We start from the raw sequence: 27,860 nt of genomic DNA, 5'->3' as shown, positions 1-27,860 counted from the left end.
CCCTTGTCCTGTCAATATCCACCCTCATAAACAATCGTTCCCCCTCCTGTTTATACGCTCCCTTCAAGTACTGGAAGTAAAGAAGTATCCCTTCCTTAGTGGGCTGAATAGAGCAGGATGCTGTTGTGGATGTGTACCCCAGTTATACTGCAGTCTAAAAGTTCAGGTTACCAGTGGCAAAGTCAGTGTTGCTTGTCCCTTGCTCTACCTCAGAGAACCCTGATTCGTGGTTTCCAGGGGACCCCTGCAGGAAAGCTGAAAGACTGCAGAGGTTGAGTGAAACAGCTGCTGTCTGGAATAACCTCACACAGGGGATCTGAATGGCTTTCCAGGGATCCCAAGCACAATATAAGTCAAGCAGTAATGCAGTATCTAAAAAAAAATGGAGAATTATGCAGAAAGGAACTTCAGACAGAAGACACGCATGCAGTTCTGAGGAGAGATCTGAAGAGATACTCAATACGCGTTAATCCGTGCACTCCTGACAACAAAACTGAAAGGATCACATACCAGTCTTTGGTTCACAGGCAAAGGGCACCAACGTTCAGGAAGGCAAGTGGATTACTTGAGTGCCTGTTCTACATTAGGGCTGCTGAGAAGAATCTGGCCAACTTTTTTTTTTTTTTTTTTCCTAAGATTGCCTGTGAAAGCAGAGTTTTAAATCCAGCTGTAGGTACGTACATGTGCGTGGTTGCTTCAGTACTGATCTGATCTGTTACTGTTGAAGAGTATGACATCTTCTGGGAGCTAGTCCCCCTGGAAGTGAAGCTTTTAGTACTGCTGGTGATTTCTGTGTAGTCTGAATTCCAGGCTCTTTACCTTCCCAGTTCTGTAGCTGGGTTGGAATTTCACTGATGCTGAAATGCTTACCAAAACAACAAAAAAAGAGATATTCTGGGCTCACCTCATTCATTTTCCTGCAATGTGGTAGCATGAACTATTTCAAGGACCCTTCTGACCACTGGTTAGCACATCTGAGAAGACTAGGGACTCTTCATGATCCCTGTTTCCTTTTCTGTTAGATTTGTCAAGTATGTAATGCACATCATCCTGGCTGGGCTTATCTTAACCCCGCTGTTTTTTTGCCCAGTCCAGCAGTGCATGAACTTATATTTTCCCTGCTCTCTGAAATGACGAAAGCATGAGTTCTAAATTTGGTTGTGCATGTTACCCACACTATAGAAGCCACAATGCTATTACAAGTCTGCTGTGAGATGTATATTACAAAATAGCTGAAATTTTTAACATCCACTAAAATCAGACAGAGCAAGTTCGAGGTACCTCCTACAATCCAGCATGTCAGTTTATTATAGATTTATTTTTTTAATGGAAGAGGGAGTTACATTTGAAACACTGATCACTTATAAAGGAAGTGGGGGTGATGTCACCTTTGGTCATTCTGGCTTGATAGGCTGACAGCTACCGGTCTGGGTGTGAAGGAGCAGAGAAGAATTTTCTATAATAAACTGGTTTAGTGCTTGAGCGTTCAGGGTTTCTTCAAAAAGCTGTACAGGTGGGGGACGAGGTAATCTTTGTAGTGGCCATCTATGAAACCTTTCCCACTGTTGTGCACAAACCAGCACTGCACGTCAGTCCCAAACACACGGCTTGTCCTGTAGTCCTTCTGCAGTCCCCTGTGAGGAAGAGGCCATCCAAAATGAGAGTCATGACAAGCAGACAACAAAACACTGTTAATCCTGCTGGCTCATTGCGCCGCTCTGCCAGAGTGGTGAGTGGGTGCAGAGTGGAAACAACCACAGAATGCAATGAGTTTCACAGTTCTGTGACTGTATGGGCCCTTCTGTGGGGATCCCAGCTACTTCTACGCAGCCAAAGTCAGATGCTGGACAGCTACGTGGCCAGAACTGCTCATGCACCGTTAAAAATACAAAAGAATCCAAGTGTTTCATCAGCAGCTAAAGCCAGATTATTTGTTAGCAGAGGGAAAACAGGGGATCCCCAAGGTCCTTAAGAGTTATTAAGGGTGCAGTCAGCGAGATCATTAAAAAAAAGAAGAAAGTCAGATTTAGAAAGAGAGCAATCAGGCATATTATTCCTACCTAGTAACAGTGAGTTTGTTTCCTTTCACTTCCATGGTGGCTTGTGGTTTCTCTGGAGTTTGCCCGGGTCTTTGGTTGTGGATATACACTTCTGGTTCAGATGTAAACTGACCTGATCAAAGAGATTTAAAGCTCTTTGCATGTCCTAACCTCCATGGCTGTAATGTACGCTGACGGTGGGCACTTTTAAAAATCCAAACTAGATGCAGCAGGTAAACCACTTCTGCACGGATCACAGCATCTTGTCTCCAGCACTATAGGATTGCCCACACAGGGAGGGTAAAAAGCTCTGCTTCTGAGCCAGAAAACTTCTACTTAGGCAGATGGGAGCTGTGAAGAGTATTTGGGAAAACAATCCGCTGCACAGGTTTCCCACATCTTAAAGGGAGCCTTGGGTGGGTCCGGGGCTCGGAGGGCTGTTTTTCCCTATGGACTAAGCCCTTGCTTTTGTTTTGTGCTATTTGCCAGAACAGTGCTCTTCAAGGGAGAGCTGAATTAAAGACTTTAGTACAAAAAGAAGGTTTGAGAGGTTTGTTTCACTTTTTTTTTTTTTTTTCCTCCAAGTCACAACACAATAGCCAAGCTGGGAAAGCCCCATGGTAGAGTCATGAAGGCTAGCAGGCCTTTTATGAAAATGCCCATGGGATGAAGAATAACCTCCTGGCTGCTTATGATCTATAGTGTTCTTGGAGCAATCCCAGAGCCAACTGATTCATTCTAGCAAAAATCCTTCTTAGAGTCCCCCCTTCACCCAACATGCAGCCCTTACCTATCAGCCCATGAGCTTCAGGAGAAAACTGGTTTTCAGGGGGGATGTAGATTCCCAGGAAGTCAACGTTCACCGGGTGATTCTTCCACACGCGGTGCAGTAAAACCATGAAGGACATTTCCTCACCCACTCTGATAGTAACGTTGCTTGCTTTCTTCACCGATATGAGAAGCCTAGCAGAGGCAAAACAAGGGCTCAGTTCAGCTGGCCACACGTAAGCGCTCAGACCCCTTGAGTTTCTCTAACACATCAACTGCATGCGGATGGCAGATAGCACAACAGAAACTCACAGCCTTGGGAGCAGCACCCAGAGGTTTGGCAGGATGGTGTCTAACAGGACGCTTCATGCCCATCTTCAGACAACCAAATCCTGCCCTACAAATCTAAGCTCCTGTTATGAAGAATGGAAATTTAGGAAGTGATCCCATCCACTAGGCAAGGGTCCAGTGCTGTAGGGTGTCCAGTTTTGCTGCTGGTGAAGGTGTGGATGCTTGGAGTCATGTCAGGAGCCCCTTGGATACTCCAAATAACACAAGATGCTTATGTTTAGGCAACTGGCTCTTAACATAGTCAGCAGCAGAGAAAGAAATCCAGCTCTTCCTAATTCTGCTTGGTCAACTGAATCACTTTCTTGGCCCTGTTGTCTAATCTTCATTAACTTCATAATATTCATAATGAGACCTAAGGTGAACATGCCCAAATGTAGGCACCTTGCAACGTGGATCCCACCCAGAGTTGGGTAAGCCCAATGTTAAGTTGCACAGGGCAGACAACAAATGCTCAGCAACTTACTGTTTCCGAATGATGTGTCCTGTGTCAGACCAGGTCAACGTGATGCTGTAAGATCCATCTTTCAGCGTTATTGTTTCTGTGTCAATCTCCACTTTCAGGCCTTTGTTTTTGAAATAAAAACCAAATTTGCCGAAGTAGGTGCTGAGTTTCTTATTCTCCTCCTTCTTGGCCCCAATTAGCTGCCCATTGACGACGACTCCTGTGAAGAGCAGAGAAGATGTTGCCTAAATCTTGGGTGAGAAATTTTTTCCTAGTATTTAATCTCTAATCTGCATTTGATTTGTATCAGTTCATTTGTATTGCCTCTTGTCCTGCTGTGCATCTCCAAGAGTTCTCTGGCTATGTTTGTCTTCTGAGTAGGTGGTTGTAGGCAGCAAGATTGACTTTGAGTCTCTTTCTTTTAAGACTGACCAAACACAGCTCTTTCAGTGTCTCTCTTTACATCCTGTGCTCCAGCCTCATAATCATCTCTGTAGCTACCACTAATTTTGGTCCAGATTGTCAACATCTTTCTTGTACCGGCAAGCCTCAAGCTGGACACAGTACTCCAGATGTGGAGGGAAATAACCACTTCCCTCCACCTGCTGCCACACTCGGGTCACCATGCATCCTCCTTTTGGACACTTCACCTGCTCTCTTTCAACACCTCTCAGACCTGAAGGAAGGAAAAGCATGCTGTAAACTGTGATTTTTATTCCCTTACCAGTACTAGGATCAGAAACCAAGTTTAGGATATGTCCGGGATCTGAGTTGATATTAAAGCAGATGTTCCTCTGGCTCTTGGGCAGGTATACGATGAAATGTGGGTCATTGTCAACTGAAACATAGAGAAAAGAAGCAGGTGTGAGAAGCAGGCTGTAAGAAAGAAGGGGACAGACTCTTCAGCAGGATCTGATGTGATAAGACAAGGAGAAATGGTTTCAAACTGAAAGAGGGGAGATTTAGACTGGATATAAGAAAAAAGCTTTCTACAATAAGGGTGGTGAGGAAGATGTTGCCCAGAGAGGTGGTGGATGCTCCATCCCTGGAGACATTCAAAGTCAGACTGGATGGGGCTCTGAGCACCTGACTGAGCTGTAGGTGTCCCTGTTTATTGCAGGGGAGTTGGACTAGATGGCCTTTAAGAGTTCCTTCCAACTCAAATGATTCTAAGATTCTATACCTGTTCTGGAGATGAGGGAAACAAAGACTGAGCCGCTGCACTCAGAGCATTTTGAAGCAATTTTCAGGGCCAGCTGACCACCTCCCTGCCAACATTCAGAGACATCTCTGTACTCATTGCTGCCTGTAGGGTTATCCTGGCCAGCTTCCACTCAAACACTGCTGTTCCTCATGTTTTGGAAGTATTAACTCATCCTGTACCCAAGGCAAATCCTAGGCCCTTGATCAGAATTCTCTTCACAGAAAAATGGTGGTACCTGCTGGCGCAGGGGAGACCTTATCGCTCTCTACAGCTCCCTGAAAGGAGCTTGTCATGAAGTAGGGGTTGGCCTCTTCTCCCAGGTAACAGAAATATGACGAGAGGTGCCTCAGGTTGTGCCAGGGGAGGTTCAGATTGTATATTAGGAAAAATTTCTTCTCAGAAAGAGTGGTGAGGCACTGGCACAGGCTGCCCAGGGATGTGGTGGAGTCATCATCGCTGGAGGTGTTCAAGAACCGTGTAGATGTGGCACTGAGGGACATGGTTTAGTGGGCATGGTGGGGATGGGTTGATGGTTGGACTGGATGATCTTAGTTGTCTTTTCCAACCTTAACAATTCTGTGATTCTATGAAATTCCACAGAGTGAAGAAGCTTTTTGAATATATTACATCTTTTGAGTATGTGGAATATTGGAGATAGCCCTCAACCTTCTTTCCCTATTCCTACTGACTCTTGATCTTCTTCAGCTTGATGCTGTTCTGATCAATATTTCCCAGAATACTAAGAATTACCAGTGCAAAATACATATATATGGTGGACAGGTCACTTTGCCTCATTCCTCTTCTTTTCCAAGCAGTTTCCTGACTGTCTCTATCTTAAATTAACCCTCGATCTGTGCAGGGAAGGTGTTGGATAGCAATTTGTTTGATAGCTGTATAAATACACACATCCACACACAGCCATACTCACAGAGTAATTGCAGTTACACTGCTTTTGTAGGCAATACCTTTCCCAGCTACTCTGTGTAAGCAGGCACTAAGCTGTGGCAAAGGCCCAAGTGTTAACAGGACCCATCAGTCATCAGTGCATTCAGAGATTTTTATCTTCCACAGAGCATTCTTGCTGCCATTTACAATGGTAGTAACTTCACATTAGCTTTGCTGCTGCAAAGAAGCTCAGTGAGCAGCCTCAGCCTTGGGGAGCACACAGCAGCAGATGGGGTGACTATTCGACCCTGTTAGGGTCTGAACTAGTCACACTCTTGTAACTTAGGGCATATTTTTACAGATTCATCTATTCAAAGTCAAAGTGGCTCGATATTTTATAAAGAAAAGAGTAACCCTTGGGCACCAGGTGGATTTGCAGGAATTTGACTGAGGGGGCTGTGATCTACGATACCAATGATTGTGCCATGGACAGACCTTAACATGGGCTGTATCGAGGGCCTTTCACACTGAGGTCCTCTGCAGTGTGGAGCAGCTTCTTCAGCCAGCCACAGCAGGTGTTTTCTTCTCTTGTGAACTATCTTAAATGGAGATACAGCTTGTACATAGCACAGAAAACTCAACAAGAAAAAATAGAGCAGTTGATGGTGATCCTGCGTGAGGTATCACCCTTTGCTAAATTGCTGTGTTCAGTTTTACTTCAATCCAGTTGCCCCCCTACAATTTCAGTGCTGGTTTAAAGCATTCATGAAGCTGCAATTCCCAAAGTTCCCAACAATTACGATTATTTCCTTTATTTGTTTATAGGGTAATGAGTGTTGCTGTACGGCGCTTCTTTGCAAAGAAAGATCTTAGTGGTCTTTTCCAACCTTAATGACTATATGATTTGATGACCCTATGAAATGCTGTAGCTTTTACCTCTGTTTATGCTGACAGCAGACACAGGAGAACTCCTATGCTCAGGCATGAAGCTGACCGGTACGGCAGTGACATTGGCCCAGGGTGGGATACCTCTATTATTATCGGGTGCATTTGGAGTTAATCCTAAAGTACCTGTTAAATGACAGTCGTAATTAAGTTTTCATTAGTGAAGACATTTTAATAGTGTAATTTTTGAAGTAATGTGTTGAATCAGAGCCTGATATCATTATGCCGATGTAAAGTAGGCACGGTACTATTTACTACAGGCAAATTTACTGTTAGGAAGCATTTGTGCCAGTGTCACTGTCAGAGTAACATGACCCACTTACCATTTCAGTTCAGCTACTCATAAGCTATTGCTGAAAAATGGAGCCTGACGTTTTGACCCTCATTCATGTGAATAGGTCCCACTTCAGCTAGACCCTCAAAGCAATGCTGTAAGTGTTCTGCCAAATGAAAAACTGCGTGTTGAAAATCTAGAGTTTTCAAGAAAAGGGTAGATGTGTCATGAAGGTTTAGTCCGGTTTTGCAATAAGTCTGTTCTGATAAAAGGACAATTAAACAATCCTTTGAAAAATGTGTTACTCCACTGGAAGACACTGAGTCTCTGTTCATGCAGACAGTGGAGCTCTAATTAAATTTGTAAAGGGACAGACAGAGAAGGCTGCTTCGGATTACCCATTTCATGCCTTGTATACACAAACATTTTGGTACAGCCTGCATGTTTTGCACAATCACAAGCAAAGATTTACTCTGATAGTACTTCTACAACATCTGTTCTCTGCTGAGGTTCAGAAGTCAAGTTCTACTGCCCTTGAAAACCACAGAAGTTTTGACCCTGATTTCAGTGCTGTCAAGTTTTGACTATTCTGACAAAAGACACAAGGACCAAATGTTCAAATCACTTGAGTCCTTTGAATCTGTCCTGCATTTCCACTGTAATACCTGCCATTCCTGTGCTGACCTTTTTGATAGTCATGAGCTGTAGCACACAGGGTAAGTAACAAACATTTCATTTCTCTTTGGATCTCAGCTGCAGACTTGCAAATTGAAAAGACAAATAAATGGACTAGAAAATGACAATTGACAGACATGAAAATTTCATTTCACTGAGGCAGCACGAGGACATGGTTATAGTCAACCAGGAGTGTGAGAACTGAGTGCTGAACGTGCTTGGACTCTTAGCAAAGTCACCACCACTTGCAGTGTGAAATGTCAGATGTTGTCCATTGCCCTAATGTAGACTGCTTCTTTCCTTCATAGACAATCGTAAACTCACCTATTTATTAATAAATTGCAAATCACCAGACTCAGTTGTCCAAAGAGTTGATCTTATACTTTCAGTGCTTTTGTTACATTGCATTGGCAATGTTTTCCTAACAGCAACAGTTGTGCTTTTTCAAACTGCTGACTCGTGAGAGCACAAACAGCTGCTGTTATTTCATAGGTAGCACATGGCTGGATGGGGATGGCCCACAGATCTCAACAGCTTTGCAACTGACTCTATCATCTGATGCCAGAACAAGGCACCTTCACCTCATCTGGCTAGAAACAGGGTTGCTGTAACAAGGAATGTGAAGTAATGGATTTAAAGGAGTAATCCAGAAGTTTAATTATTGAGACACTCTATATTATTATGACAACCCAGATACCGCATATGCTCACATCTGATTGCTAACAACCTTGGGAAGCTTCCAAGAGATGAAAGTGATGATAAGACACAGTTTGGTCAATTCTATACCTTGTGGGGAACTAGACATATCTGCCCAAGTAAGAAGATGTTAAATCTGTGACTTAGTAGGTTTACTGGGAAGCCCATCTCTGTAATGTCAGCACATTCAGTGCTGAGTCCTATAGCTCCAAAGAACACTTGCTTAACAGGATGCTGTCAAAGTAGCTGAAGATTTGGTCAGCTTTCTCTGAAAGTAGAGGTTGTCCTAGAAGCACCAACAGTCTGACTCAACAACAGACGTTAGTCTGTAAAAAAAAACAAGGATAACAAATCCAAAATGACAGTGTAGTGGACTGAGACACTGACCTGAGCAGCATCCCCTCCTGGGGTCTCTGGGCTGATCTGCCAGCATTATCTCATCTTTTTCAGAGTTCTCTATCAGCATGGAAGTGAAGGGCGTAACAATATGATGGTCAAGGGACATCTGTAGGATGGATTTGGTGATGTTCCTCTTCAAAGCTGCAGTGGGGGCTGTGTTTCTGGGTGGAAGATAAAACAGAAGGCGTAGTTAATAGCTCTGCACACCAACCATTGTGTTTGTGTCTCCACAGAGCAGTCATAGAGCCAAGGTGGTGGGATCCAGACGCTGCAATAAGGCAAGGCTGAAGGCCTATGTGAACACACTCTGTACAAGTAGACTATTCTGGGCTTATGTGGACATTGGTCTGGACTCATAGAAGCTCAGTCTCATCTTCTGGTCTCAGCAGAAGACCTCATTCTTCTTCACGTGGTATTCATCAGACTTCCTATTGTCAAAGGGCTTTTTCCTTAAACTCTCTATAGCTCTTACACTCTGAAAGACAAATTCATTTCATTTCCAGTCAGCTCCACAGCTGAGTCTAAGTCTTATTTCCCCTACAGAACTGCTCCGAGACTCTATCCCCTGATATCTATGGGTGCTAAGATAGGAGTGTGAGGGCTGAAGATATCACCTACCTTCACTCTGATATATATACTGTGTTCATTTGAAACCCTGCGGTCTCAGGAAGGACCAGATTGCTCTCACACTTCACTTCCCTCCCACCACAGATCACATTTCTCACCTCTCTGCCAGCATCTGGTTAACAGTCAGATAGGCCCACAGCTTCTTAGTGAATTCCGGATCTGCGTATTTGTCTTTCTTCATGAAACCATCCAGCTCTTCAACATCTCGCAAAGTTTCCATGACAAGCTCTGCATTTGCCTATGCAGTAAATGAGAAAAAAGGACACTGAAGGGTGAGCCAGGTGAGTGGGGTGGCTCTGAGGTCCCCTTTTGTCCAACTCCTGAGATGCTTGGCATTAAGGACCTACTCTGGCTCTGTCCACTGTCACTTCTAGATCAGAAAACCCCACAACTGTCAGCCTGACTGCCACTGGAAGGGGAGCTGTGTTTTGATTGGGAAGAATATTGACATGCTCGATTTCTGTAGCAAGTATCAAATGACAATTCCTGAGCCCTGTGAGTGTTGTTGAGTCCTCCTCAGAAAGAAGGATCCAGATGTATTTCTTCCTCACCTCATACTTCTCCATGTGGAAGAACAGCCCTTAAACATGGGGAACATGCCACAAGGCAGAGCATGAAAGGACAATACTAGGACCTAACACAGTGTAGAGCCACCAGCTTGAAGTCCCCAATGGCAAAAAGTTCAGCCATGAAAGGAGATACATTAGGGGGGTCTCCCCGTACCTCCACAAGGCATGAAGGATGACTCCATCATCTTAGAGCAAATTCTGGTTTGCAATTGAATTTTGTATATTACATTTCTTACAAGGAGCAAGTTCTTCTGAAGGCTTCAGGTAGTGACTGCTCTTGGCTGTAACTTGAAGCTATTATGAAACCTTGTGGGACAAACCCCTGTGAGGTTCCCCACGCTTCCACCCAGGACCCAAGCAGGCATAACACTGCTGGCAATAACCAGCAAGGAGACTGTACACATGAATGAATGAACCAGCCCAAACCCCAAGAGAAGGTATCCTAGAGAGAGCCCCACTCACTGCTGTCGCTGTGACTACGCTTTCCAAGTGCTGCAGGTTTGCTGTGTCAACCTTCCCAGCCACCACTATTTCTGAGCCGCCAAAGTAGTTGTGGAAGCTGCTTTGGGTGACATCTGACACCGATTCCTGGGGGTAGTTGAACTGTATCTTCTTCAAGAGCGGGGTGGAGACCTGGTTGTAGAATCTCTGAGATAGCAGAAAACAGAGAAGTGAGCCTGTTGTACCCTAAGCAAACCACCTACATGGGCCACTCTTACTGAAAGAAGAGCAGGTGACAAAACCGGGAGCATCAGTGGGCAAGAGGGACTTTCCCTGCCCCAGCAAATGCAGGCTTTATAATTAAGCCTTGGTACATCTGTATGTGGGTACAGCAAGGAGGTCTGGCCCAAATCTTGTGGAAGCCAAGGGATGGTCCACGGGTTGTTATTAAAGATGTGTTCATACTACAACTAAAAGACTTGAATGAAGGTGTATTTGTGCCTCAATTGATAATCAGATTGGCAAGCTCTTGGCTGTTGTGTAACGTGGTTGCTTCCCACCTAATTTTTGTACTTAAGGTAATGTAAGGTTGTCATCTTGCACGACTCTCCAAAACAACAAATGACTTTAGTGAGCCCCTCTCTCTGCATTGTGAACCTACAGCCACTCCACTCTAGTTAGTGGAGTAGAGTTAGAGAGTAGAGTTAGCTCTACAGCTATGAGAAAAACTGGATCCTCAGCTTGAAAGGCAATGGGCTAGAAATGCACCTTCATTTGGGCAGAGGTCTCCTGATTTCCAAAAATCCGCTGGGCCATGCCACGGTTGTCAGTTGCGATTCTCTGCAGGAAATCATAATCTACATCAAACCCAATGCCGAGGCAGAAGAGAGAGAATTCATCCTTTATGCTCTGCTTCACGTTCTTCTGGATCGTTGTCAGCTTTAGCTCACCTTTGAGAAACACAGAGTGACATTCATCTGAGCAATGGTGGAAGTCTCCATTACTTAGTAAGAACTCTTACTGACTTCCCAGGGAGTCTGCAATTGCAATGCGCCTAGACTTCTCCCAGAATTTCTGCTTCAAGCTCTCTGCAGGCTAATACATTTCCATACAGGTTTTGTTTGTCATATTTATGACATCCTACCACTGGGACTGGCTTTTTAACAAACTTATTTTTAATGGTAGTTTGTCTTATGGGCTGGCATCTTACACTAAAGGATTGCTTCTGACCTTTACCAGTTTCAACCCAGATCAATTTGCCTTCTGCCTTATTTTCCTGATTTTGACGCTACACTTAGGACTGCGTTATTTTAAGAGCTGAAATCATCAAAAGAGGAGATTTTCTTGAAGGCTGTTGTGATTACTTCTCCTATTGGACTTATGCATCTCTGTAGTTGCTCATCTTTTATGAAAGCTTATGTGCACAGCCTCATGGCATCCATAGCATTTGGTAAAAGAGCAGCGCAGCCATTGGAAGAAAGAAGATTTTTTTTTAACTTACTCTCAAAGTGTCTAAGTACTGCTTTCATTTATGAGGCTAATCCCACTGTCCTTTCTTCTCATCTAAAGCAGAACCCTTACCTACTGTTGGGTCTCCATCAGAGACCAATACAATCATGGAAACTGAGTCAGGATTCAACATGCCTAAATTTTGAGCTTCGTTCAGGATGAATGTGGCTCGGAGAAGAGCTTCGTTGATATTTGTGCCTGTCAAAAACATAATGAAGAAAACAGGTTTGAATCATGTGGAGTGTCTTGTCAAATACAGATCAGTTCTGAGATTCTAGTGGAATTAATCAGCGTGGACAAAGACCTGAGATCAAGGCAGCAAAACCCCTCCTCTGTGATTCTTATGGCACATCTGCTACCACTCTGGTTCCCTAAGGAAACAGAAGCTGAAAACTATTGCATGTTGGTCATTGTGTTAAATAGACCTTATCTATTTTCCTCATTTAGAGTTACATCATTTACTGAAATCAGCAGCATCAAATAGGGTTTATATTGCTGTGAGCTGAAATAGTCTATAATCTACTTGCTCCTGCATTTGTTCACCAGCATGTTATTTTTTCTTACCATGGTGTTAAAATATAGGAACACATATTTATAAGTATTAAAGCACATTTGTATATACACACACATACACATTTTGCCCTAGATTCTGTTAAGAGAGCAGATCTTGATACTCTTTCTTCAATGGGCTCTTGTCCCCATGTGGGGCTCCTCATGCCTCCTACTACCAGTAATTCCAGTGGGACCATGATGAAGCTTCCGAAGTCTGAAGAAGGCAACTGTTCTTGTTTACCAGACAAGGAAATGAAGAACAAAAAGGGTGAACACTTTGCCTAGGGTGGCACTTACTAGAACATTGTGTAGTCTACAACATACAGCCCTTGGAGACCCTAGAGGTGGATTTGTGAGACCCTGCTTCATAAGGGTGGTCCTTCATGGATACTTGGGGTCTGCGAGGCTGCAGGTAGGCCCTATAGATTAAAAGCAGCTGTACTATGGTGCCATAGTAATGCAGAGGTGACATGCAGACACAAAAATACCTCGTTGCTGGGACGTGGTATTATGGTGATGCTAAGAAGGAAGAAGAAGGATCTACAGCTCTTTTACTTTCTACCTAAGTTCACATCTGTCAGCTTATCCAGCGGAAGGAGATGCCCATTCCCTAACACAATAAGGTGGAAGCTTTGGTCTCCTTTAGCCCAGGACGTGCTTTTCCCATCTCAGGAATCAGACTTTTTGTTAAGAATACTCCACCAATCTGAAGGCTGTCTGAGGTACCCATTCCTGTGATACCTAACTGTCAAGAGCACCTTGCAATCAAAACCTCATACCCCCGTTGGGATGGATTGCCTGGATGTACTTCTTAGCATCTTCAACCTGTGCTGGGGTGGCTGAGACTAAATTATCCCTCCAACATCGGACATTGTGGTTGAAGTCAATAAGAGAAAACTGATCAGCAGCACGGAGCTCGCTCAATATTGCCTTCATGGCCTCGATGGTCTGAAAAGAGGAAATTCCAGAGATAACAGGTTTAAACTTTATTTCCTTGAAAGCATTTTCTTAACATGGCTACGAGTAAACAGATGCCTGTGATGAACAGGAATGTGAGTACTGGAATCCAAAACAGCATCTGTTCTCTACACCTCTCCTTTTTTACATTTCTAACATAAAGAAGTAGAACATTTCTCTAAAGAAACACAGGGGGAAAAATGCAATTAGCAGGAACAAATCCATGTGCTTCAACCCATCAACACCTGCTAACAAAGAGTGTGAGAGAGAGAAGCAGTCTGTGAGACGTCTTGGTCCAGGAGAGAGGAAGTACTTGTACTAGCTCAGGAGACTTAACTCTGCCTGCAGCGCTGTCATTTTGGGCTGGGTAACATCTGTTTGAAGATATGTGATTTAAAGAAGTGACGATTAGCCTACATCCTAGTTTTGCAGCATTGATTTCCCCAAGGAAGAAATCTGCCAAGCCTTGGTATTATGCTCTGAAGCAAATTCAAACATCCTTAGATCATCCCAGACTAATATCCAGCTCTTAAAAATCTTCAGTGACACATGATTTACAATCTCACAAACTTCCCCCTTAGCTCTACAAAGCTTTTTTATATTATCTAATGTAAATCTTTCCTGCTGCAAATCCATCTGATTCCATCTTACTCTACCCTTGGTGGGCATTAGTGTCAGTTGGCGGGTTTTTCTTTTGGAACAATTCTTTGCATATTTGAAAGCTGATTATGTCTCTCCAGGTCTTCTTTTTGCAGAATAAATCATATTTCTTGCATTTCTTTCTCCACATGGGTTATATTATCTAAACCATTCTTACTGCCCTTCAGTGGGCAGTCAACAACTCAGAATCATGGAATCATTAAGGTTGGAAGATCATCTAGCCTAACCACCAACCCATCAACTTGTCCACAACTATTTGAAGGCGGGGTTGTAGTACCTTCACCGAGACTTCCCCAAGATATAGAAAGGGAGATTTAAAATGAAGGGGATTCGAGGTCTTTATAAAACACTTTATGATCTGTCAAATAAAATCTCAGTTTAGAATTAAAATCAGTGTTCTAATGGCATCATCTCTTCTTTACAATATGGAAGGAGTATTACAATTAAATAGTAAAATCATGAACTCTTTGATTCATCAAATATTCATCAAATGCAGTGAGCATTTGACAGAGCAAAGTGTAAAGAGCTAACCTAGTAAATCTGAGTGGCAACCTGCCATAGAATTGTATGGTAAAGCACATGGGAAATGTTGGCAGAAGGTTCTTTAAGTCAAACACTTACTTGTTTCATTTTCAGTCCCCACATTGATCCACTGACATCTATAACAAACAAAATGTTTTTGGGCAGAGGATCAAGATTTTCCGGAGCAAAGAAATGAACAAAATAGCCGTTAAAAATCTGCAAAATAAAATAATAAACCTCACTGTAAAATGAGCTACGGTAAAGATGCCAGGAAATTCAAGATAATAACAGAGCCAAAAATGCTATTCCTCTCGGTGGGCCAATTCTTATTTTGAGCTCGGCACATACACGTGTATTTGTAGCCGTGCACCATCTACACTCTTTATTGTTTATCAAGGAAAGCTGAACCTGGTTCTCAGACAACTGCCATGCACTGGCATGGCGAGGAATGAACACGTTTTTAAAAAGCCCGTTCTCTACGTAATAATTCAACTCCCATATCTCTGCTTCATGTTAACATAAAAATAGTGGTATTCTGGTTGTCTTGTAATATATCGGTACAACTTCCAGTGACTGCCCTTTGATTCAACTTTAAATCACCAGGCAACTGCTAGGTATGAAAGACATTGGCTTGTGGACAAGACAGAAATCTGCTCCTGACTATATGTAGGACCATGACTTAGTCATAAATTAAGTAAATCTGTTCTGCACACTTAAAATCTCTCTGTTCTTTCAATTGGATACAGAGCTCTTTCTGATGCTTGTTCTCTCTGCACATACCAGTAGAGCTTGATTTCTGCCTAGTGAACTGCAGAAGTAATGCAATGATGGAACTTCAGAAGTAATGCAATGAGGTTTAGCACAGTTTGCCTAATGACAGCAATTCCTGTATTTACCAGTCCTGGTTAAACAGAGATACTTACTTCTAATTCTCCACCCTTGCTTTCTCTGTTCACATCATACTGCACCACAAAATTTCCATCTACTGCTGTGGACGAGCATGTCGGGCATTTTCGTTGCTGAGCCATTGTTGGCTTGAAAGAAATATGAGCCTTGAAATGAGAAGTGGTCATCAGTTAATTAGATGTTGTGAGAAAGGCGAATCATTGAAATAAAGAGTTCATCTATTTATGACATATCTTCTTCTTCTGAAAGATTCTTTTCTCTATTTACACACCTAGTTGAAATGGAAAATGGACTTTATCAGTTCAAAACAAAACTGCTCTGAGATTTGCCTAGATATGCTGATTCAGCAGTAGCAATTGTGACACAAGCATGGTGACTCGTATCTGCAGTATCAACTATTTCCATCAGAGCTGGGCAATTCATTTCTAGCAAGCAATATTCTGGCTTATTTACCATTTTCTTAGTTGAAAGTATCCCAAACTTTACCAGTATTTTTAATTGGCTTTCAAAGTAGGTTTACTGTTGTTTCTTTCTTTTTTTTTTTTTTTCCCTGAAGAAATAAGAACTTGTAATTTGTCTGTAAACTGAGTGGTAGAAATTTTTCTCGTTAGTCCTGTGAGTGCTTATGCAGATGCTATGTTATCATTTCTTTGCTTTGACCAGGTAACTCAAAACTTCTTGAGAAGTTAAGTCATAATATATGCATCCAAAGACAAGCTGTCTTGTATGCTTACAGAGTTTAGTGCTTCTGCAACATCTTCTTTATACCGTAAGGTCTTTGGAACATGAAACGTTCTCTCTCTTTTAATGTTATGAATACTTGGGACTATTTTAATATTGGGGACATTTTGCTATATATCTATCACATATGCTGTCAAGAATACTGCCTTGACAATAAAGGTGAATAATGGCAACAAATAACACCTCCAGACTTGAGAAGAATGTGCCATAAAACAGCTGAATGGGGCTCTGAATTATTGTTCACTTATTTGCCTTCAAATTCTTGATTAAACTCTCTCAGATGATATCTGCCTACATTACCTTTGAATTAGTTTGCTGAAGTAGGAATGTGAGTGAATGAGATATGAAGCTGAGCCTGGATATCAAGGAACAGTACTGCCTGATAAATTATGATAGTAATATACACAGACTTTCTGGGTCTGATTCACACACCTTGTGCTAGATCTCTATCAGAAAGTGAGAAGAGTTGTGCCTTCCCAGAGTCGAGGAAAAACTTTCTACTATTGTAAGGTTTATATATACACAAGAGCTATGTTCGAGAAAGGTAGGGTAAGCATGTCAAGGAAAAGAGCAGTCCTAAAAAAATCTCCCAGGTAGATGTTCTCAGCTGGAACTGAGATTGTGGAGCTACTCCAGAATGGTTATTCTACTTGACATTCATCATCCACCTTTTTCATATCCAGCAATTCCTGTGTACTGCTCTTTCAGAATTATAATTTGAAAGGTTTGTGCAAAGAAAGATGGTCTACACACTGTTTCTGTATTGCTGTCACTGTAATATTTGAGCATCTTGTACATATGGTTAGATAGCAATAAGGAAAATAGTACATTTTGTCATATTTTTAAATGCTTTTAGGAAGTATGAGGAAATACCATAACTGTGTAGGAATAAATATGAAAACTGAATTTTCATGCTATTTCCACACTGTGACTGTTACCTTTTTCTCTCCCTTGGAGATGGTGGTGATTCCATTGAAATGATCTCCGAGTGAATTAGGAACATGCACATAGCGAATTCCCTGTGGCTCAATAATGCGGACATCCACCTGGAGGCAGGAAAGGAGGGCATTTAGTATGAAGCAGTGCCACTGTTGCGGCAGGATCCCATAAACCCCCCACAGCCAAACTCCAGAGGGAGAGTGGGATATTCTTGAGAATGCTCCTGTAGGGCTAGTTTCACTTGGGATGGGGGCCTATGTAATATTAAAACCAAACCCTGATGGAAAGACAAAATATATGTCCAAAGGATAGGAAGAATTTGGTGGAAATGCTCATTCTTTATCCTTCTGCCTCCCCTTACAGCAACTAATGGGATAGGAATCAAGGTCAAAGCAAAAAAGCACAAATTCAATTCATGCTTTCAGAAAGGTATGTATGAATTGATTCTGCCTAAGTGTTGTTTTGGGTTCTGAGGCCAGAAAGAACACAAGATACTGAGTTCTATTCCACAGAGAGTACTTTCACTTTTCGTTAGATGGTCAGGGTGATTTGTAAAATAAAGGCTTTATTCTGTTGGCCTGAGATAAAGGCTTTTTCTAGTTGCAGTTCTGATAGTAAGTTTACTAGGAAGCAAGATGCAGTGTCCTTTTCAGTAAGACTTACTCTGGCCTTTAGACAGCTTGAAGCAGACTACAGCCTGCACCAAGGAAATGTGAGGAGCAAACTTCGATTTACAGCTTGTGCTGAAGCTGTGGGAAACTGAAAAACATTTATGACACAGAAACATAAGAATGGCCAGATGGAAATGTCCACTGAGCCCTGAATTCTGTCTCTTGGCAGATGATAGAGGATACTCTTAGATAAGTATGAGAGAGAGGGTAAGAATAAGGCAAATCATCTTTAGACAGCCATGTGTGGAGGAACTGTCATACAGAGAACATCTACTCTAATAGGACACTATCTCATGCATTTGGGATTATTGTGAAAAACTCTGTTAAAAAAAAACAAAACAACAACAGCATATCTTGTTTGTTTTCCTTCAGTCAAGGTGAATTTACACAGGGGTATGTATAGACCAAAGCTCATTTGTTCAAGGGGTACTGTCATGAGTCATTCACAGTCCAGGAGATGCCCAACTGTGTCATTAATGTTGGAAAGGACCACTGAGATCATCCATCCAAACCTTCAGCTCATCCCCACCACGCCAACTAATCCATGTCCCTCAGTGCCACATCTCCATGTTTCTTGAACACCACCAGGGATGGTGACTCCACCACCCGCCTGGGCAGCCTGTTCCAGTGCCTCACCACTTTTTCTAGAAGAATTTTTTCCTAATATCCAACCTGAATTGAGAGGAGACAGAACAAATTTGCTCATCACTCATATAAATACACGAACTTCTGGCTTGAAGTGTCTCCTGATGGCCTGCCCAGTGACCTTGGGGCTATTTGTTTCAAGCCCATATGAAAGGAAGGAGCAGTAGAAGAAATGGCCGGCCATGAGGCTCATAGAAAGGTCTTCCTTCTCAGGGAGAATTCACTTGTGGGATGCTACCTACACACACCAGCTCTACTTTACCTCCATGTGCTTTGCCAAGCGCCCTGGCTTCACGGAGATAACGTGCTCATAGGAGCTCAGTTTCCTTCGAATCATTTCCTGGTAGTGAAGTTCAAACTGGATCCTTGTTCCTGGGGGCACATTCACTTCAGTTTTGAAGTTTTCCATATCCAAGGCATTGCTCCTGAAAAGTTAGCTGTGGAGTTATTTTGAGAAAATACAAGGAAAATGAGAGCTTTTTTTGCATAGTTTTTAGATTTATACATTTCCTGAATCCAGTTCTAACTGTGACCTATACCAGGGACCTGCAGTTCTGTTAGCACAATATGTTTTACTGAGCTGAAAGCAGAAGCAGAAGTTAAGTTAAATATGAAGGTTGCTGTAGGCAAGCAAAGCCTGCCTTTCCAACCCATTTTTCTCACTAGGAACGCATGTCTTATCTCCCCTCCTGGGATAGATTGGCTCAGTCCTCCTATGAATAAGTTCAGTACAGTATCCATATGCCAAAATCCTTATACCTCACTATTCCAGCAGCTTTGCCTTTGGCTTTTGCTTGGGAGTACATTCTTCTGGCTTCAGACTTTTCTCGAATTGAGCTGGTAAATGTTATACCATTGACATCCCTAGGACAGAGAAGACAGTCTGTTTGCAAAAGAAAGATCTTCATAATCAGTAATTATTTCTTTACTTAAAAAAAAAAATCTGTCAAATCCAATCTCTTTATAACCCACTGGGAAATAAAATAATAAGGTTCTTGTTTAATGCCAAATTAATGAAGCTTGTTTTCCAGCAGATCTGCATCTTTTTCCCTAGCTGCTTCTTTATTTCATGCAGTTGGCACTCTTGTATTCTGAGGAGAAACCACTCTTCTCCACCTTCTTCACACTTCTCAGTGCTTTGGGCAAGACAAGCAGTTACTCATTTCATGGTGTTTTGAAACACGGATCAGTTCATGTCTGCTGACCAGCAAGCTGGCTGCTGCCTCTTTGAAAAAAGCTGTTCAGTGAGGGCTCTCATTTGGGTCTCGCTCCCCTTTGATCTGGTGTCAATTTGCCAAAGACAAGTAGTCTGTTTGAGACTCCTGTCCTTTTGTCAATTTTTGTTGATGTTGGCCAATGGCCCAATAATTACTAGGGACGAAGGGATGGACAGATAGATAATACAATGACATAAGCCTTTTTTCATTGGGAAAGCACACTGAAATTACACTGAAGCTGGAAAATGATAGAAAGTTTTTTGCTTTTAAGAATACCCCTCCCCCATGACATTCACCCTTATTATTGAAAGTGCCAGAGCACAAGGCTGATATCTGCCCACTACTTACATAGTAAAGTTGTCAATAAAAGCTCCTTTTGGAACCTGCACATCAAACACTATGTGCTGGGACCGTTTTGCATTATTCACCATTTTGGCTTGGATCATTGTGTTGGCCAGCCGTGATGTTATAGTGGATTGAACTTTATAGCTGTAAAGACCTATCTTGTCATCATCCTCCACCTGTAATTGACAAAATGACTCTATAAATTTGGGATACAGGTAGGAAACATGCCCTAGAGGGTGATTTCAACTCCTCTTATAGACTCAGTGCTCTTTTTTTGACCACTTTTTTATTATAATATGGCAGCCAGGTGGATCATGAATTCCATTTCAGGGCACTTCCATATTGTACCTGTGACTATGGCAGGATGCCCATGTGAATATAGTTCATTATAACATTTTATCTGAAAGAGAGAAGTTGTTAAGCTGGAATGCTTTCCTTGCTTTTCACCAGGCAGTCAGTCCTTGGAAAGTCTCTGTTGGTGTAATCCAGCATAGAAGGGTTATGCAGCAATCCTCAACATCATATACTGACGAGAAAGGAGCTACAATTTTCAGTAAAGGCCCTAAATAAAAAAGACTTGAAACACTGAATACTGACCTAGAATTGTAAATGCTTAAGTCATAGCAGTCGCAGAACCGTATTAAACTGGTACATTAAAATACAGCCTTTGTCTGATCATTTTTGTTGCTTATTTCTTCATATTTACCATGCTCTTCTCCCCAGAAGAGCAGTTGTATAAACAGCATTGTGCAAACAGTCGGCTGTTTAAAGAAATTAGGTTAATACCCAACCAGCAGTAAAAACAAGGAACTGAACAAACAGAAGAATTGATTTCCAAAAAATGGTTAACTACAAAATCACTTTGTTCAATATTTTTCTCCACAGAGGAGGAAAAAAACTCACCAGATCTCCAACATACCCCCAGTCGGATGTGCTTCGCTAGAAAAGAAAAATAAGGAGAAAGTATTTCAGCAAAACTAGCAGCATAGATTGTGGCTGTTTTGAGAGATCAGACAGCGGTAATTATCTAAAAGCTGCTTTCCCAAATGATCAGAATTAATTTGAGTTCTCAGACTCAGTGAGCACATTCCTTTCATCTTACTTTACTTATCTGTATTATTGTGTTTTATGCAATGTGCATATGTAGTATGTATCCCTTGTATAAACAATATTACATATGTACATTTTCATATATGCAATTTAATTATGTACACACTGCTTAGATGAGCTGAAACAATGCTCATTAATGGTTGGTTTATTTCCTGCCATATGAGTCGTCCCATTTGGAAATTTCTATGAAAAGGTGGTGACATCTTGTGGCCATCTGAAATATTCTATTTAATTCTCTGAAACTGGTAGGTCTAACCCTGGGGTGGGATTTGGCTCCCCTAGTTGTAGGAGGAGATGTGATTGTTTAATACAGCTGCCTACAACCAGTCTACAGCTTGTCACAAGCAGGCAACTTCAGCTCTTCAGAGTCAATGGAACGATCCCTTTCATCTGGAAACAGATACCTCTATTTGGTTGAATGAGTCATGCCCTAAACCACGCTGACTGTTCCAATTGCTGATTCACCACCCGTACCCTGGGGTGCACCAGGCCCAGCACTGCCAGCTGGGAGGGGGAAGGGGTTGTCCCCTCTGCTCTGCACTGTGCGGCCTCACCTTGAGCACTGGGTGCAGTTTGGGTGCCAGAATATAAGAAGAACATAAAGCTATTAGAAAGTGTCTAGAGGAGGGGTAGGAAGATGATGAAGGGTCTTGCCTTCAGTGACATGAGGCTTTGACAACTCTCCCGTTTTTATGATGTTACAGACTCCCTGAACTCCTTCACACACTACTATATACCACAGAATGAAACTCTTCAATCCACCGATGATGATCAGGAGCCTAGGGAGACTATTTCAAATACTGATGGATAAATTATAAATATGTACAAAACCAGACCAATCCTATCTCAGATGTAAGTAGCACTTGAAGGACCCAAACCCACAGATGATTCTGACAGTCACTGATTTAATCAAATGGCATATATAAGGCTTGCTGTACGTTTAGTAATTTTGTTTGAAGCTGATTTATATACCAGGAAAGTCTAGATCTGCTTAAGAGGTGATACATCTCATAGCAAGATCATTTTAATGAAGTGATTTTAAGGATTCTTTAAAGTGAGATAGGCTGCAGGATTTCCATCTCACTGAGAACAAACTGAGGCTTTATTTCACAGATGTACAGGTTCCACCTGAAGCATCCAGACTGGAATTTCAGGACCTGGACATTTATGGCACTTTAGATACCCCCTGCAAAGCATGATGATGATCCTTGCACTGCCCATCATTAAACCCTACAAAAATAATTGTACAGTGAACTGAACCATTCACATCTGATAAAGAATCAGATTGTGAAGGATGTGTATTGTCCTTAGACGTATCCTTAGGGTGGGGAACATTAAAACTGTGAATACAAATTAAGTGAACCTCTAATGAAATAAATTCTGTTTTGAAAAGACTAAGACCTTAGCACAAAGGAGGTGGGGTTTTTTTATTATTTATTGTGGTACTTTTCTGCTTTTCACTGGGGGCCTGGGTTTCCAGCTCACCTTACAAATGGTGCATAAAGCTCTCAGGATGCCTAGGTTTCCTTCCTGATGTTTTTTTGTGAGGGTGGAGGAAAAGGGGGAGGTATTGGTGGAGACACTGAGTTTATCGCTTGCATGTCTAGTGACTCCCACCACTGCTGTTACTGATCAGACATGGGTTGGCCCAACCATCCCCCTGGGGTCCCAAAGGTTGCAGAGCTTAATTATTCCATCAGGTCAAGAGGACAGAGCTGTAAATAATTACACTTTATGTTTGAGTGCTGGTGTGGTTATTGAAAATGTGGGCCTTGAAGAGACTTCTGTGGCACATGAGATGTGCTATTTCTAGCATGAAAACTTGTGGCCTATCCTTTCTTTTAAACCACATCCAGATCTGCTGGTGGTTGTGCTGCACAGAAGCAATATCTTGTGAAACATCTAAGGTGTGGCACAATATGGGTTGGGCTGCAGACAAGAAATGCTTCAGGAATTGTTTTAGGGATATGGTCTTCATAGATGCAGAGCCCTAACTTCAGTGTGCTGAGACCTATCTTCTCCTGACATCTGTGCAGGCTATGGATATTTAGCTCGCTGTAATACTCTTTGCTCAGATCACTGTATGTGAATGTTACAGCTGCTCCATCACAAGAGGTTCACAAGGTTACCTGCATTCCAACCCATGGGCCACTGTGTATCTGTGGTGTCAAGGACCATTTGCATACCTGAGGCACAGTGTTTTTGGAATCCCTCTGTGACAATTTTTTTTTTCATTAAAGTATCTAATCTAGTACATGGAAAACAATTATTTGTCTTTATAGCTAATCAGTACGTTCTGCAAAAGAGTTTTGTTGTTTTGTTGCCAGTGACCTAACGATCTCACTGTATGAAAATCATAAAATCACAGAATATCCTGTGTTGGACGGGACCTATAAGGATCATCGAGTCCAACTTGTGGTTCTGCATAGGACCACCCAAAAATCAGACTAAAAATGTAGTGCTAAAACAAAAGTGTGCCACAGTAAGTAACCGTGTGCCTGCTGTTGGCCGATAACTACTCCCTTAGGATGTTTTGGATTGATTTTCACCTCATTTATTAATCTTTTCTTGTGACTCAACTAACACAAGGGTAAGCCATCCTGAGATCTTCACTCTATTGGTTTGCAAAGACTCATTTGATAGGTAAAGAATGGGAAATAGTATGTGGGAATAGAATGAATAATCTACTATAATAAAAAACACAAGTACAGTCGCAAATTACTGTAAGCATATGTCTATATTACTACATATCCAAAAAGCTGGAGAACAGAGACAACATAATCCATGTGCTAATACAGATATGTTGGAAAGAAATTATGCCCTGAAGAAGTGAGGAATTCTGCTTAGATAGTCATTAGATTATTCAAACACTAATCTGGCAAATGTGAACTGGCTTGAATCATATTTATGCTAAAATATTCCACCTTTCTGGCAGTGTAACTGGATCTTGAGGTGTCAATAAGCCACAATTAGACTCTGTGTGAGGCCCATTTGAAAAAAAAAAAACACACCTTAGGATGAAGATGAATCACAGTTGCCTGTTCTTAACTTCAAAGATGCTGGGAAATCCAACTTTACTCAAGACGATCTTTTGTTTTTGCTATACTGAACAAGCTGAAGACAGGCAACACCAGAGCTTTGAGGGAGGACGAGATCCACTCTGAACAACATTTCTTTCATTCAGCACAATAAAAATCAAAATCCTCAAACACAACTGATTTCATTATTATGAAATTATGTTTTACTACTGTGTAAAACACAAGAAAACTCCTGCAATGTTGTTTTGAATGCTTCTCTTTCCAAAGCTGACAGTGTACAATCACCTGCAACACATCAGCACTCTAGAAATAAATTTTCTTCCCTGGTCTCAGACTTCTCCAGTTAATTTCCCATGTTGCACTGTGCTGCACTCTTTTGACCTGAACTAGATATGAATGAATGGACTATCTGCAAGACGAGAGAGTTTCAATACACATTCCCTGTGTCAGAAGTTCCTCTTTTCCTTTTTTTTTTTCAGCCCCACATGTATCACACACAAAATGAGATAGACAATTACACCCATTAGTTGGCATCTATGCTATGGTTCTACCCTAGGAAGTCAGATAAGAAACAAGGCCTTGTGCTAGTTCCTACAGAAAGGGTAGCATCAGTTTTCCCAATTAGATGTGTGAAGATCTCAGTGTATTGAAGGATCTGCTGGTCCCACCTGATTGCACATTCACAACCCTTGAAATGGAACAAACTGCCTGGGGAGAGCTCCCAGGGATTCTTGTTTTCCTTTTCTCGAAGTATTGCTGGGTACTGTACCTGGTATCTGCCATTTCTTGTCCTGGATCTTGACGGAAATCCATCGATTTCCACGTCAATCAGATTTTCCACTTCCTAAAGGAGAAAGAGGAGGAAATGAAGATGTGTTACTGCTGTCTTGCAGTTAGATTTCTCACTTGAATTGTTGCTGATTAGCACTCCAATACAATTCCAAAATAAATTTATGTCCCCATGTACCAGCATGGAGTAGAGTTGCAAACCACCCCAGATCAAACTGCTGTGTATTCATACATTCCATTTCCCTGTGTGGATAATAAGCTCTGTATACTCTTAACACCATGACTTTTACCATCATTTTGCAAGCTTTCCTTCCAAAACAAGGAATAGTATTTAATGGACTGAAGTGCCTATTACGAGCAAGGGGCAGGTTATCATCAGGATGTGTCAGTGTATGGTAACTTTGACATTTTAGATACTGATCTCACCTAAACCAGCAAGTTCAGAGAATTTCTGCTCAAACCAGTAGAAATTATGTTTGGAAACTAAATGAGTCCAAATGACACAGAGGAACATCAGATCTTTCCTAAGTGCACATCTGCACAAATTTAGAAATGGGCTTCATAAACCACAGCGAAACTCTTCTATGTTTGCTAGCAGTTTTATTTATGGCAATTAAGAAGTCAAGGTTCATGAGCTGCTCTCCAACTTAAACGATAGCGTACACACAAAGGTTTGCACAAAATAAACTTAAATTGCTTAAGCACATTGATGTTAAAATGATATGATGACTGTGGTAGAGAAGAGCACAGAAATATTTTTCTGGACTATTTTTCACAAGAATCATAAACTCAGGATAAAAATCTCACTGTGTCATGAAAGGTGCTGGAAGAAGAAAGAAAAAAAAGGAATATCTCTCTCCTTGGTTCTTTTGTTATTCTTCCAAGAGAAAAGAAAGCTTCACATGATTCTTGCTGACTTAGCAGAAAGACTGCAATACAGAATGCAAATTTGAATTTGAAGCAGTTTCTAATTAATGTGGAAATGGGTGTAGACACTCAAATACAAGCTTGCCTGAGTCTAGGCCTTTAAATTTTGACTTTTGAATAAAACTATAACAAAACCTCTTTTTGTTATTATATTATTCTAAGAATCACATGTTTTTTCTATAAGATAGCTCAACCTCATGCTGAGGAATGTAGAGTCAATAGGATCTTAACTCTTTATTTGCATTTCTGTTAACAATAATCTGAGTTCATATGGAACTTTGCTGAAATTCATGGATGTCCACACAAGAGAACCCATTCAAAAAGACATGTAGGTTCTGAGTTTCTTCTTAATCTGGGGAATGGAATCTAATACACCAGACCTCTGAGCGTAGGAGCCTAACTGAATATGTAAAGGCTAAAGCCACCAGCAAAAGCAAAGCTCTGTTAAAAATATGAATCCTGTTTGAAAGGAAATTGGAAATGCTCATTCTGTCCCAGCTTTAATAATATGAAAAAGTAATGGGGAAAACCATTTGGTGAAAACCAAACAAAACAATTCTATTTCAGCTCAAAGTAGGAGAGAAACTATGAGACACAAACAGAACATGAAGCACTGACCCAGTCCTGCTCTCACTGAAGCCAGTTGCTGCACCAATCTGGACTTCAGCAAGGAAGGCAGCCCTGGGCCCTGCTGGAAGTACTCACATCTGGGATTCCATCGATAACAAGATCAAAGCTTCCTACTTCAGAAATGAGGAACAAAACCATGAAGTAGATCAGACACTTCATTTTCTTCCTGCTTGTCTCTTGAGAACAGCCAGCATAGGGACTAGACACAAGATCTTTCCTTCTCTGAGACAAGTTCAAGGAAACTGATGGGGGTTATGTAGTATTTTGCACAAAGTTTTGAAACACTGACTTTGTTTAGGCCATAGGTAAATATTTGCCTTGCAACGCAAGTCAGAGCTGTGGTGTCCGAGCAAGGGTTATCCAAACAGTGTCTTCACTTGGCTCTGCCCTCGATAACAGCTCAGGCTTGGATAGGCTCACCTCTTGCTTTTGTGGGTTCCCATGATGTTTGACTAATTTCCTGCTAGGCACAGACCTTGGATATCTAGGACTTGCAAGGATCAAAGCAAGAACTCACTCCCAGACTATTTATTTATAGTAAATGAGGTGGAGACTGGTTCTCAGGGTGATGGAGGCAGCAATATTGTGTTTCTTAAAGGGCTCTTCCATCCAGTCATCTCGCAGTGGCTGGCAGAGACCTTTGGGCTGGATCCTGATCCACACAAAGACCCTTTTCCCTCTCTAACTGGGAAAGATCATAGCTGCTGGTAGGATACCTCTAGTTTATTGAAGTTAGTCATCAGAAAGCTTTTGAAAATTTTGAAAATGATATTTTCAAAAGCATGTTGTAAGGCTCCTGGGTGATTTTTGAAGCCGTTTTGGCCTTTCTGCCTCTTTGGTCACTTGAAGAAATGAGATAAAGTAAGCCATTAAGGCAAAAGGGGGAAAGAAGGGAGAAAGGTGTTTTCTGGCAAAAGGAGCTGGTGTTCCACATCCACTCTTTTGGAAAGAAAGGAAATTTGCAGACATCTAAGTAATCCCATTGGGAAAGATTGAATTATTGTGTGGATCTAGGGGCAGAACAGCCAACCATAGTGTTAGCATAGTGTAGTTTAGCATAGTGTAGTTCAGTATAGCACAGCATAGCTAGTATAGCATAGCATAGCATAGCATAGCATAGCATAGCATAGCATAGCATAGCATAGCATAGTATAGCATAGTATATCTAGCGTATTCTGTCACCTTATTCTATGCTATGTCACATTTTGATGCTTCAGTAAAAAAATTCTACAGCACCAGTTTGCTGTTACACATCCTTCCTCCATCTTTTCAACAGACCACTTCTCAGGCTGAGACCTAAAACTGCATTCAAAGATTCACAAGGAAACCAAGCAAAATTTCAGCCTTTCAACCCACTGCCATGGAAATGTTTATTACTTAATCCCTA

The 27,860-nt window shown here is 41.7% G+C and overlaps 1 protein-coding gene across 1 annotated transcript; it reads right to left on the bottom strand.

The window, feature by feature from the left end:
- ITIH2 (inter-alpha-trypsin inhibitor heavy chain 2) lies at nt 23-26,931 on the bottom strand. The gene is made up of 21 exons (XM_021385309.1): nt 26,549-26,931; nt 24,897-24,971; nt 20,883-20,918; nt 19,983-20,155; nt 19,177-19,281; nt 18,680-18,842; nt 17,101-17,208; nt 15,439-15,567; nt 14,615-14,731; nt 13,156-13,324; nt 11,897-12,022; nt 11,084-11,265; nt 10,337-10,522; nt 9,404-9,543; nt 8,667-8,839; nt 6,626-6,760; nt 4,325-4,438; nt 3,622-3,820; nt 2,830-3,002; nt 2,061-2,172; nt 23-1,634 (listed from the first exon to the last, which is right to left on the bottom strand). The coding sequence occupies exons 1-21, from the start codon at nt 26,630-26,632 to the stop codon at nt 1,487-1,489; spliced, it is 2,847 nt and encodes a 948-aa protein (XP_021240984.1). The 5' UTR covers nt 26,633-26,931; the 3' UTR covers nt 23-1,486.

Source organism: Numida meleagris, chromosome 1, assembly GCF_002078875.1.
Source record: "Numida meleagris isolate 19003 breed g44 Domestic line chromosome 1, NumMel1.0, whole genome shotgun sequence".
Taxonomy (NCBI): domain Eukaryota; kingdom Metazoa; phylum Chordata; class Aves; order Galliformes; family Numididae; genus Numida; species Numida meleagris.
This window is presented reverse-complemented; position numbering and strand designations above follow the sequence as displayed.